At 44.4% G+C, this 13,443-nt stretch overlaps 1 protein-coding gene across 1 annotated transcript in view; it reads left to right on the top strand.

Moving 5' to 3' along the window:
* The window catches only part of LOC140492487 (uncharacterized), a 34,192-nt gene that overhangs the window by 8,337 nt on the left and 12,412 nt on the right, over nt 1-13,443 (top strand). Inside the window, exons 3-5 of the mRNA XM_072591376.1 lie at nt 4,217-4,293; nt 7,381-7,478; nt 9,368-9,517. Of these exons, the coding sequence (XP_072447477.1) occupies nt 4,217-4,293; nt 7,381-7,478; nt 9,368-9,517 (325 nt within the window). The remainder of the gene's footprint in view (nt 1-4,216; nt 4,294-7,380; nt 7,479-9,367; nt 9,518-13,443) is intronic.

Raw genomic sequence — 13,443 nt, 5'->3', positions numbered from 1 at the left:
ATTACTCTTTGATTCCAGTTTTGCTCGGGCTCCAATTGCCAAAGTTGTTCAAATGCAGCCTTAATGTTAAGAGCTGTCACTCTCACCTCCCCTCTGCAATTCAGCTGTTTTTGTCAGTATTTGAACTAAGGTGATAATAAGGTCTGGAGCTGAGTGACCCAGTCAAACCCCAAACTTGGTGTCACTGAGCAGGTTATTGTTGAGCAGGTGCTGCTTGATAGCGCTGTTGATGACCCCTTCCATCACTTTACTGATGATCGAGAGTAGACTGATGGGGTGATAATTGGCCAGGTTGGATCTGTTCTGCTTTTTATGCACAAGACATACCTGGGCAGTTTTCTCCATTGTCGGGTAGATGCCAATGTTGTAACTCTACTAGAAAAGTTTGGTTAGGGGCGCGGCAAGTTCTGGAGCACGTCTTCAGTTCTGTTGCCGGAATGCTGTCAGGGCTCATTGCTTTTGCATTATTCAGTGTCAAATAACAAAGAACATTCCAGCGTAGGAACAGGCCCTTCAGCGCTCCAAGCCTGTGCCTCTATCCTCTATCTAAACCTGATGCCTATTTTCTAACGTCTGTATCCCTTTGCTCCCTGCCCATTCATGTATCTGTCTAGATACATCTTAAATGACACTATTGTTCTCACCCCTACCACTTCTGCTGGCATCGCATTCCAGGCACCCACCACCCTCTGTGTAAAGAATTTTCCACGTATATCTCCCCTAAACATTTCCCCTCTCGTGACCCCTAATAATTGAGTCCCCCACTCTGAGAAAAAGCTTCTTGCTATCCACCCTGTCTGCACCTCTCATGATTTTGTAGGCCTCAATCAGGTCCCCCCTCAACCTCCTCCTTTCCAATGAAAATAATCCTAATCTATTCAATCTCTCCTCATAGCTAGCGCCCTCCATACCAAGCAACATCCTGGTGAACTTCCTCTGCACCCTCTCCAAAGCTGCCACATCCTTTTGGTAATGTGGCAACCAGAATTGTATGCAGTATTCCAAATGCAGCCGAACCAAAGTTTTATACAATTGTAACATGACCTGTCAACTCTTGTATTCAATAATCCGCTGAATGTAGGAAAGCATGCCATATGCCGCCTTCACCACTTTACTGACTTGCGTTGCCACCTTCAGGGAACAATGGACCTGAACACCCAGATCTTCTGTACATCAATTTTCCCTAGGATTTTTCCATTTACTGTATAGTTTGCTCTGGAATTGCATCTTTCAAAATGCATCACCTGGCATTTGTCCGGATTGAACTCCATCTGCCATTTCTCTGTCCAACTCTCCAATCTATCTATATTCTGCTGTATTCTCTGAAAGCCCCTTCACTATCTGCTGCTCCACCAATCTTAGTGTCATCTGCAAACTTGCTAATGAGACAAACTACAACCTTCCTCCAGATCATTTATGTATATCACAAACAACAGTGGTCCCAGCACTGATCCCTGTGGAACATCACTGGTCACAGGTCTCCATTTTGAGAAATCCCCTTCCACTACTACTCTCTGTCTCCTGTTGTCCAGCCAGTTCTCTATCCATCTAGCTAGAACACCCTGGACCCCATGCGACTTCACCTTCATCATCAGCCTATCATGTGGAATCTTATCAAACGCCTTACTAAAGTCCATGTATATAACATCTACATCCCTTTCCTCAAGCAACTTTGTCACCTCTTCAAAGAATTCTATTAGGTTTGTAAGACATGAACTTCCTGGCACAAACCATCGCTGATGAGCCCATTTTCTTCCAAATGGGTATATATCCTATCCCTCAGTATCTTATCCGGCAGCTTCCATACCACTGATGGCAGGCTCACCGGTCTGTAATTACCTGGATTATCCCTACCACCCTTCTTAAACAAGGGGACACCATTAGCAATTCTCCAGTCCTCTGGGACTTCCCCGTGTTCAAGGATGCTGCAAAGATATCTTTTAAAGCCCCAGCTATGTCCTCTCTCGCTTCCTCAGTAACCTGGGATAGATCCCATCCGGATCTGGAGACTTGTCCACCTTAATGCCTGTTCAAATACACAACACTCCTCCCTCCTTATGCTGACTTGACCTAGAGTAATCAAAGATCCATCCCTAATCTCAACATCCGCCATGTCCCTCTCCTTGGTGAATACCGATGCCAAGTACTCATTAATAATCTCACCCATTTTCTCTGACTCCACATGTATCTTTCCTCCTTTGTCCTTGAGTGGGTCAACCCTTTCCCTAGTTACCGTCTTGCTCAAACTGCTTCTTGATATCATCTGGAGTAAATTGAATTGGCTGAAGACTGGTATTTGTGATGCTGGGGACCACTGGAGGAGGTCGAGATGGATCGTTTACTTGGCCCTTCTGGCTGAAGATTGCTGTACAAGCATCAGTGTTATCTTTTGCACTGATGTGCTGAGCTCTTCCATCATTGAGGATAGGGATATTTGTGGAGCCTCCTCCAGTGCATTGCTTAGTTGTCCACCACTATTCACAGCTGGATGCGACAGCACTGCAGAGCTGAGGTTAGATCTGGGATGGATTTATCACAGTGTTACTTGCAGGAGCAATGCTACTTGCATGAATTGATTGGCTGCTGCGATTTCTACAGTGATTGTACTTCAGAAGTGCATGAATAATATACAGTGCTTCAAGGTGTCTTAAGTTTGTGAAAAAGACAAAAAACAGTGTTTCTATCCTGATCCATATCCCTTTGCAACTTCCTTATCGAGTAATACAACACAGGAACAGACCCTTTGAACCAACTTGTCCACACTGACCAGATATCACAATCTGACCTAGTGCCATTTGCCAGCATTTGACCTATATATCCTTCTAAACTCCACTCCCAACTAGGTGCCTTTTAAATGCCTCCACCACATCCTCTGGCAGCTTGTTGCAGACATGCACCACCCTCTACGTGAAAACGTTACCCCTCATGTCCTTAAACCTATGTCCTCTAGCTTTGGACACCACCACCTGAAGAAAAAGACCTCAGCTATTCACCCTATTCATGTCTCTCATGATTTTATAAATCTCTATAAGGTCACTCCCTCGGCATCTGACATTCCAGGTAAAAACAGCCCCAGGCCTTTGAACCTCTCCCTGCAGTTCAAACCCTCCAGTCTCGGCAACATCCTTGTAAATCCTTTCTGTGCCTTTTCAAGTTTCACAGTATCCTTCCTATGGGACTAAGAATAAGGACCAGATGTAAGGGGTTAGACAAGAAGATCACTTAGAAAAGAAGGTAATGCAACTAGTTTCTGATACTTGCTGGTCTTTTCTAACAGTAAGTATGGATTAAGCATGTTTAAAGATTTTCTTGCCTGACAATTCTACTGGCCTTTAAAGTAATGGATTACAATGAACACGGATTAAGTTTTGCCTAATCAGGAAAGCCATTTTAGCATGGAGAGTTCCACAGAGCAACTCTGGTCAACAAAATACAAACTATTAAATTTGGAACTATTCATAGACTTATTCCTTAGACACAAATAAGGTAATACAATAATCTCAATAGCAAACAAGAGTCCTCTGTATCATTGGAAAAACAATGGTCAGCTACTATGTGGCATTTCAGCAACATAGTGAGATAAGCACAGAAATATGCAACATGCAAGCAATCCCTAAAATATGCCAAATTAAGTCAACTGATAGAGAATATCCAGAACATGGGTTTATGTTGAACTAACATATATGTATCTACGAGGAGATTACACCTATCATTTAAAATTACAGGATTAAAGTCTCGAAAAAATTGTATACATGCACCTGATAAGGATCGAAAACCTCAAAAAGCCTCTGTCTCAAAATCTGGCTACACCATGAGCAATCTGACAAGTCTTGCTCCATCATCCCACAACATATTTCACCATAATGAGATCAAAATATTTATTTATTTGGCCACCTATTGTCATATCATTTGCAGATGTGGTTATTATTTTTATTACACCCAAATTATTGACAGATAATGATGAACAGCAGGTCTCAAAAAAGACGCGTGACTATAAACTTCGAGGAAGCTCTGAATTCTTTAGTTTAGTTTGCTTATTTCCCCCATATTCTGTATGTATGTCTCATCTTTAATTTCATCCTGATCCTTAGCCATACTCTTTTTGAAAGTGTAATTAGTGTCTGCACGCATCCTGTTCAATCGCCACATTCTGAAACTGTGGTTTTCCTGAGACATTGTGTGAATATAATCAGTATTGTAATCTCATTGATTTTAGTTCCATCCCTACTCTGAGGGAAAATGCCTCCTTCGATTGGGTGACGAGGAATTTCAACCGAAAACATTGCAACTCAGGTCGTACTGCAAGAGATTCAGTCTGGCTGGGTTTTGCATTGTAATGAATGTTGAAGATAAAAGGAGCACAGTCAGTGGTGCTGTTTACAGAGTGTCCAGTAGCAAAGGGTGAACATAGCTCACATATATTAGAATAAAGAACAAAAAGGAAAAACAGACAAACAAGGGGCATGAGCAGACCATTCCCTTTGAGCTTGCTCCACCATTCAATAAGATGATGGCTGATTTCATTATAACCTCAAATCCACCATCCTGTCTACGCTGAAATGATGCAATGCTCTTGATTAATAAAAGTCTATCCCTCTCTGTCTTAAAAAAAATTCCAGGACTCTGTCTTCACCATTAAGTCACACAGCACGGAAACAGGCCTGTCAGTCAGTCCAACTTGTTCAAGCTGACCAGGGTTTCGAAACTGAACTAGTCCTAATTGCCTGCATTTGGCCCATATCCCTCTAAACCTTTCCTATCTGCGTATCTGCCTCTTCAATGCTGTAATTGTACCATCCTCTATGACTTTCTCTGGCTGCTCATTCCACCCTCTGTATGAAAAATTGCCCCTCAGGCCCCTTTTAAATCTTTCCCCTATCTCTTCTAGTTTTGGACAATCCCACCCTCGGGAAAAGGCCTTGATTATTTATCCTATCCATGCCCTTCATGAGTTTATAATTGTCTATAAGGTCACCCCCTTATCCTCCTATGCTCCAGGGAAAACCACCTTTTCAGAGAGGAATTCAAAGACTCAAGACACTCGGAAAAAAAATTCACCTCTCTATTTTAAACGTGTGACTCCTGGTTTTTAAAGAGTTTCACCTAGTTTTCCCTGTTTAAATGAACAATATGGAGTCTGTCATTTTGACAGTTAATATAGCAGAGGAATGCAACAAAAGTAACAGAAGATAAAGTAATCAACTTGTGAAATAGATATTTAAATGTAAATTAATCTCATTCAACGTACGTGTTGGGGCTGCTCAATACTTTCAGACCGACTGAATGAAATGAATTGAAAAGCATGGTGCTCCTGCTGTCTTTCCTTTCCGTGCATACAAACTCATGGCTTTATCTTGCAGCATGACCGATTAACACAATGATTAGTGAAACTTAATTAAGGCATTCAACAAAGTTCCACATGGTAGGCTGGTTAACAAAGGTAGATCACATGGAGTACAGGGAGAACGAGCCATTTGGATACAAAATTGCCTCAAAAGTAGGAGACAGAGAGTGGTGGTGGAGGATTGCTTTTTGCATAGGAGAATTATGACCAGTGGTATGCTGCAAGTTTTGGGGCTGGGTCCACTGCTTTTTGTCATTTATATAAATGATTCAAATGTGAATATAGGAGGTATGGTTAGAAAGTTTGTAAATAACACCAAAATTGGTGGTGTCATGGACAGCGAAGGAGATTATCTCAGAGTACAATGACAGATAGAGTTTAATCTAGATAAATGCGAGGTGCATTTCGGTACAGCAAATCAAGACAGGACTTAACCTTAATAGTTAGATCCTGGGGAGTGGTGCTGAACAAAGAGACCTTGGAGTGCAGTTTCACATTTCTTTGAAAATGAAGTTGCAGTTGGATAGGACAGTGAAGAAGGCATTTGGTATGCTTGCCTTTAATCAGTTAGTATAGGAGTTGGGAGGTCATGTTGTCGCTGTACAGGACATTGGTTAGACCTCTTTTGGAACACTGAATTCAATTCTGGTCTCCCTCCAACAGGAAAGATGTTGTTGAACTTGAAATGGTTCGGAAAATATTTATAAGCATGTTGCCAGGTTTGGAGGGTTTGAGCTATAGGGAGAGGTTGAGTAGGCTGAGGCTGTTTTCCATGGAGTATTGGAGGCTGAGGGATGACCTTATTGGAAGTTTATAAAATCATGAGGTGCATGGAAAGGCTAAATAGTCAAGATCCCTTTCCCCAGAGTAGGGGAGTCCAGAACAAGGTGGGCATAGGTTTAAGATGAGAGGGGAAAAATTTAAATGGGGCCTAAGGGGCAACCTATTCACGCTTAAATGGTGCATGTAAGGAGTGAGCTGCCAAGAGGATGTGTTGGTGACTGGTACAGTTACAACTTTAAAAGGCTACTGGATGGTTATGTGAATTGGAAGGGTTTACAGGGATATGGGCCAAATGCTGGCAAACAGGACTAGATTAGAACATAAGAACCAGGAGCAGGAGTAGGCTATCTGGCCCTTCGAGCCTGCTCCACCATTCAATAAGGTCATGGCTGATCCTTTCATGGACTCAGATCCACTTACCTGCACTCCCCCCACCCCCCCCACCTCCACCCCCGTATTTCTTATTTCTTTTACAGTTCAAAAACTATCTATTTTAGCTTTAAAAATGTTTACTGAAGTAGCACCAACTACTTAATTGGGCAAGAAATTCCATAGATTAACAACCCTCTGGGTGAAGAAGTTCCTTCTCAATTCAGTCCTAAATTTGCTCCCTCTAATCTTGAGGCAACGCCCTCTTGTCCTAGTTTCACCTGCCAGTGGAAGTATCCTCTCTACTTCTATCTTCTCTATTCCATTCATAATTTTATGTTTCTATGAGATTCCCTCCCCCCATTCTTCTAAATACCAATGAATATAATCTCAGTCTACTCAGTCTTTCTTCATTAGCCAACCCCACACCTTGTTGATTTTAACCCCACAACCAACCTAGTGAAATTCCCCTGCACCCCCTCCAGTGCCAGTACATCTTTCCTCAAGTCAGGAGACCAGAACTGTACACAGTACTCCAGGTGTGACCTCACTAACACCCTGCAACGTAACCTCCCTGCTTTTAGCAATGAAGGATAACATTCCATTTGCCTTCCTAATTACTTGTTGTACCTGCAGACCAACGTTGTGATTCATGCACAAGGACACCCAAGTCCCTTTGCACAGCAGCATGCTGCAACTTTTTACCATGCGAGTAACTCCTACTGAAATGGATGACTTCACATTTATTAACATTGTATTCCATCTGCCAGACCTTTGCCCACTCACTTAATTTAGGATATCTGGTTAGCATGGACGGGTTGGACTAAAGGGCCTGTTTCCATGGTGTACATCTCTATGACTTAATTCACTGACTCTGTCTCCAGACACTAGACCCTGCAGCAGCCTCCGAATCAAGGCTTCATGTGGACATATCGCAGAACCCCTGAGTCTAAAAGCCTGGGCTAAGTCTCGGATAGACACAGTGAGTTTGTCTCTTTGTCTTTGCTGTGCTGTTTACACATCCATGATCTCTGGTATTGACCTGTCTCACAAGTTCTCCCCTTGGACACTGGTCAGTTCCTCAATTCAATGACCAAAAGGCCAGGCTGAGTTTGGGATTCACTGTGTCTTTTTTTTAAATATTCACTCATGGGATTTGACATCACAGGTTGAACCAGCATTTATTGCCCATCCCTAAGAGTCAACCACATTACCTGAGTCTGGAGTGATATGTAGGCCAGATCAGGTAAGGATGCAGATTTTCTTTCTTAAAGGACATTAGCAAGCCAGAAGAGATTTTCCCAACAATCAATATTGGCTTCATGGTCACTATTAATTCCAAATAGTTTTAAACTGAATTCAAATTCTACCATCTGCCATGGCAGGATTTGAACCCAAATCCCCACAACATTAGCCGGGTGTATGTATTAATAGACCAGTGATACATACCAGTAGGTCATTACTCCCCATAGGGAAGTGAAGAATCAATCACATTGCTGCAGGCCAGATCAGATAAGGATGGCAGTTTCTCTTCCTAAAGGAAATTGGTAAACCATTTTAATGGAGTTTTATGGAGTTCAAGCTGGATAAATGCAAAGTGATGCATTTTGGAAGGTCGAACTCAAATGCTGAATATAGGATTAAAGACAGGATTCTTGGCAGTGTGGAGAAACAGAAGGAACTTGGTTTTCAAGTACCAACCAAGTAGATAGAGTTGTTAAGAAAGCATATGGTGTTTCGGCTTTCATTAACAGGGGAATCGATTTTAAGAGCCATGAGGTTTTGCTGCAGCTCTACAAGTCCCTGGTGAGACCACACTTGGAATATTGTGTCCAGTTCTGGTTGCCCTACTATAGGAAAGATACAGAGGCTTTGGACAGGGTGCAAAGAAGGTTTACCAGGATGCTGCCTGGACTGGAGGGCTTGTCTTATGAAGAGAGGTTGACTAAGCTCGGACGTTTCTCTCTAGAGAGGAGGAAGAGAGGAGACCTGATCGAGGTATACAAGATAGTGAGTGGAATAGATAGAGTCAATAGCCAGAGACATTTCTCCAGGGCAGGATTGACGGGCACAAAGAGTCATAGTTTTAAGATATTAGGAGAAAGGCATAGAGGGGATATCAGAGGTAGGTTCTTTACGTAGAGAGTTGTGAATGCATGGAATACGTTGCCAGCGGTGGTGGTGGAAGCAGAGTCATTAGGGACATTCAAGGGAGTGCTGGACATGCACATGGAGAGCAGTGCATTGAGGGGTGTGTAGGTTAAGTTATTTTATTTTACATTAGGATTAATCTTCGGCACAACATCATGAGCCAAAGGGCCTGTTCTGTGCTGTATTTTTCTATGTTCTATGTTCTGCCTGACAATCAGCATGGTCATTATCACCTCGGGCAACTGTGTGTATGAAGGTTGCACATTCTCCCTGTGTCTGCATGGATTTTCTCCGGGTGCTCCAGTTTCCTCCCACAGTCCAAAGATGTTCAGGGTAGGGTGGGGTGACCATGCTAAATTGCCCATTGTGTTTAGGTTAGATACAGTAGATCGGGGAATTGTAGAGCAATAGAGTAGGGGAATGGGTCTGGGTGGGATACTCTTTGGAGAGTCAGTGTGGACTTGTTGGGCCAAATGGCCTGTTTCCACACTGTAGCGATTCTATGAAATAAACTCTTATTTCCAGAATACTGTCCCTTGTCTGGGTTTGAATGGGATATGAAATTGCAATTACTGTGTAAAACCTCATTCCCAGACTAGCTTTCTTCAAAACCTGCCTCACCTGGAATTGCAAGTAGGCTGCCTCCCACCTGACCATTCAAATGTCATCCTATTATGTGTTCTTTATTCCGGCAGTGACACACAGATTGTCTCTCCTCAGGGAATCCATTCTTTTCCATGTCAGACCTGTAAGAAGGAGTGGGTCTGGCAGGAGGTGTGCAAATTATCACTCTTCACAGAAGAGGAGAGGGATTGTTATGAGAAAAAATTGGTGGAACTAACCAAAGATGACACTGCTTCCTACAAAAAGGTAATGGGCAAAATACAATGAGAATTGGACAGAAAGATAAAGTGTTTGAATGGTCTAATGAGCTAAAGTAGCGATATATCACATTCAAGAATATTAACGTCAATGAAGATGCATGTTTATACAAGCTTTTTTTAAAACGTATAGCCCATCATAGCCTTTGTTTGAAGGCAGTTAGGAGTAACTAGAAAGCCGTGAAATGAGAACCTCCTATTGCATGTTTGTTGCGAATAGGTTTATAGTCAGGTGGCTCTGGGGGACCAGGATGTAATGACACACAGCACTTACAGCAAAAGAACACACCAGGACAGCTAGCTACTTGCTCAGAGACCGAGCGAGTGGCATTTTCACATGAATTGCACTGAGGTCTGTAAAATAACTCCAGAGGCTGGTATCTTATCATTAAGCCCCCCTTTATTTATATGTGGAAAGTCCTTGACACTGATTCAGCTCCCTCAGACGCAGCTCTCAGAATGAACAGGATGTCTGACACTCCTGTTCTTTTTTTTACTTTATTAACCAGTACAAATTACAAACAAACATTTTACATTAACAGCTGTATACAAGAACCATCAATTCATGGGGGAAAGGAGTGGCAAAACCAGACCCCAAACCCCACCGTACAAGCTGTTCACAGGGAAAGGAGGACAAACCTCAAATCCTACTTTACATTAATCAAGAAGAAAACAGTAAACACCATCACATACAGACAGATTGATAAACTGAACAAGAAAACAGTGCATATAACACAGATACCCCTGGCAACCCAGCAAGCCACCCATCCCTCCCACCTTCCTTCCACTCAAAGGCAGACCACACCTACGCCCTTTTCGGCTCTCAGTCCACCCAGACAAATCTTCCGGCCACCTCTAGGACAGCCTGTCCTGTTTTCCCACTACTCACCAGCAATTAGGATGGCCTACCCACCTTCCAGCTTCCCTAACCACCCTTCCGTGCCTTCAAGCCACCTCTAGGACAGTCTGTCCTGATAACTGCCCAGGTCACAGCACTGAGGACAGCCTACCTGCCTTCCAGCTCTTGGCCTGCCTGTACTATCTGGCTCTTGCTCACCCTGATGCACCATCTGGCCTGTGGACTGCCCTGACACATCTTTTGGCCACCTCTTGGACAGTTCGTCCCGTTCGCCTGGGATGCCAATATACAGGGCAGCCAACAAGCAGTCTGAATCTCAGCCTGCCCCTACGCACCTTCTGGCTCTTAGCCGCTCTGAGACACCTTCCGACCACCTCTAGGACAGCCCATTCTTGGGACGACAACACTCAGAACAGCCTACTCACCTTCCAGCGTTCAGGACTGCTTACCCACCTTCCGGTTCACAGGACGGCCTACCCACCCTCCAGCTTTCAGGATGACGTCTGAGCCTCCCAGCTCAAAGTAAGGGACTAGGGACACACAAGACAGTGCCAGTGATAAACCCAACAAGCAACAAGATAGAGTCAATTACCAACAAACAGAGTCCATTTTCAGAAACAATCCTATTTAAGATGCAAAGTCCATTCCCAGGAACAGAGTCCACTCCAGTATACAAAGTGCATTGTCAGAAATAGAGTCCACTGCCAAAAGCAGAGTCCACTCCTGAAGGCAGCAAATGCACACCCCATAGCACACACATACAAGTGTTCAGTCTCCACAAAGGCCTGGTCCATCCATACAGATCCAGGCCCACTTACAGGAACATAGCGCATTGTAAAGGTGCAGTTAACTCACAGAGGTCTGGTCCACTCTCAAAGGCAGCAGATGATCACCTCTTAGCACACACAGGTATTCAGTCTTTACAGAGGGCTAGTCCACCCAGAGGGTCAGGCCTACTACCCATGGAGAAACAGTTCATCTGGAAAGGTGCTTTTTCTTACAGGGGCTCAATCCAAACACCAAAAAAATGAAAACACATGCAAAAAAAATAAACAGTGTCAAGGCTAAACCCTGCCACAAAAATCAGCATTGTACATTTCTCAAAATAAAAGAAAGGAGTACACACAGATTGTAGTCAGGTAGTGAAACAAGGGTGGCACGGTGGCACAGTGGTTAGCACTGCTGCCTCACAGTGCCAGAGACCCAGGTTCAATTCCCACCTCAGGCAACTGTCTGTGTGGAGTTTGCACATTCTCCCCATGTCTGTGTGGATTTCCTCCGGGTGCTCCAGTTTCCTCCCACAGTCCAAAGATGTCCTGGTTAGGTGAATTGGCCACACTAAATTGCCCGTAACCTTAGGTGAAGGGGTAAATGCAGGGGAATGGGTCTGGGCGGGTTGGTCTTCGGAGGGTCAGTGGGGACTCGTTGGACCAAAGGGCCTGTTTCCACACTGTAAGTAATCTAATCAAAAACAGTTCCCTTTAGGAATTCATCTGAAACACATTGACTGTGTAAATCAGCCAGTTTCGAGATCAGTCCTCAATAAAAAGGAAACCAATGAACAAACCGGTTATATAATTCAGACAGTTTAAGAATCAGGGTTCCCCCTAAAAATACAGAAACCAATGGCAACTGGATGTGGTCAGCCAACTCAGAGCCAGTCCCCTGACACAAACAGAGAGTCCTTCACTGATCCAGCTCCCAGAATGACAGTCCTGTTTATTTTATTTTGTTAACCAATACAAATTACAAACAAACGTTTTACATAACAGCTGTATACAAGAAACAGCAATTTATGGGGGAAAGGGGCAGCAAAGCCAGACCCCAAATCCCACTGTACAAGCTGTTCACAGGAATACAAGGATGAACCTCGAATCCCACCTTACATTAATCAAGAAGGAAACAGTAAACACCATCACGTACAGACAGATAGATAAACCAAACAATAAGACAGTGCTAATAACACACACTCAGCATGCCACCTGTCCCTCCCACCTTCCAGCTACTCAAAGGCAGCCCACACCTACACTCTCTCCGGTTCTTGGTCCACCCCATGTCCCTTCCAGCTCTCCGTCCACCTTGACACATCTACATCTCTGTCCGTCCCCCCCGCCACTGACGACAGGACAGCCTACCACTTTCCAGCTTCCTTAACTGCCCTTTCACACCTGCCAGCCACCTCTAGGACAGCCTGACCCCTTCCTTGGGACGATGGTACACAGGGCAGCCCACAAGCCTTCTGGATCTCAGCCTGCCTCTATATGCCTTCTGGCTCACAGCTGCTCTAACACAGCTTCTGGCCATTTCTAGGACAGCCTGCCTGGGGTGACAATGCTGAGGACGGCCTATCCACCTTCTGGCTCTCGGTCTGCCCCTAAATACCATCTAGTTCTTGCCCACCCTGATGCACCATCCGGCTTGTGGACTGCCCCAACACCGATTCCAGCCACCTCTAGGACAGCCTGTCCTCTTCCCTGGGACAATAGTGCACAGGGCAGCCCACAAGCCATCTGATCTTAGCCTGCCCCTACGCACCTTCTGGCTCTCGGCTGCTCTGACACACCTTCCGGCCACCTCTAGGACAGCCCATCCCAATTACCCCTTCTCGGGACGACAGCGCTCAGAATGGCCTACCGACTCTCTGGGGCGACTGGCATCGGGGTGGCCTACCCATCTTCTGGTTTTCAGGTCAGCCAACCTACCTTCAGATTCACACAACAGCCTACCCACCCTCCAGCTCTCAGGGTGACAGCTTTCAGGATGACCTATGAGCGTCCCAGCTCACAGTAAGGGACACACAAGACAGTGCAAAAGGCAACAAGATAGAGTCAATTACCAACAAACAAAGTCCTTTCTGGTGCACAGAGTCCATTACCGTAAACGGTTCTCTTCAGAATACAGAATCAATTCCCAGGAGCACAGTATACTCCAGTATACAAAATGCATCGTCAGAAATAAGAGTCCACTCCAACATGCAGAGCCAAAAACAGAGTCCATAACCGAGGACAGAGTCCACTCCTGAAGGCAGCAAATGCTCACCTCCCAGCACCTACACA

This window comes from Chiloscyllium punctatum, chromosome 21 (assembly GCF_047496795.1).
Source record: "Chiloscyllium punctatum isolate Juve2018m chromosome 21, sChiPun1.3, whole genome shotgun sequence".
Taxonomy (NCBI): domain Eukaryota; kingdom Metazoa; phylum Chordata; class Chondrichthyes; order Orectolobiformes; family Hemiscylliidae; genus Chiloscyllium; species Chiloscyllium punctatum.
Note: the sequence above shows the minus strand (reverse complement) of the source record. Positions and strands in the feature narration are given on the sequence as shown.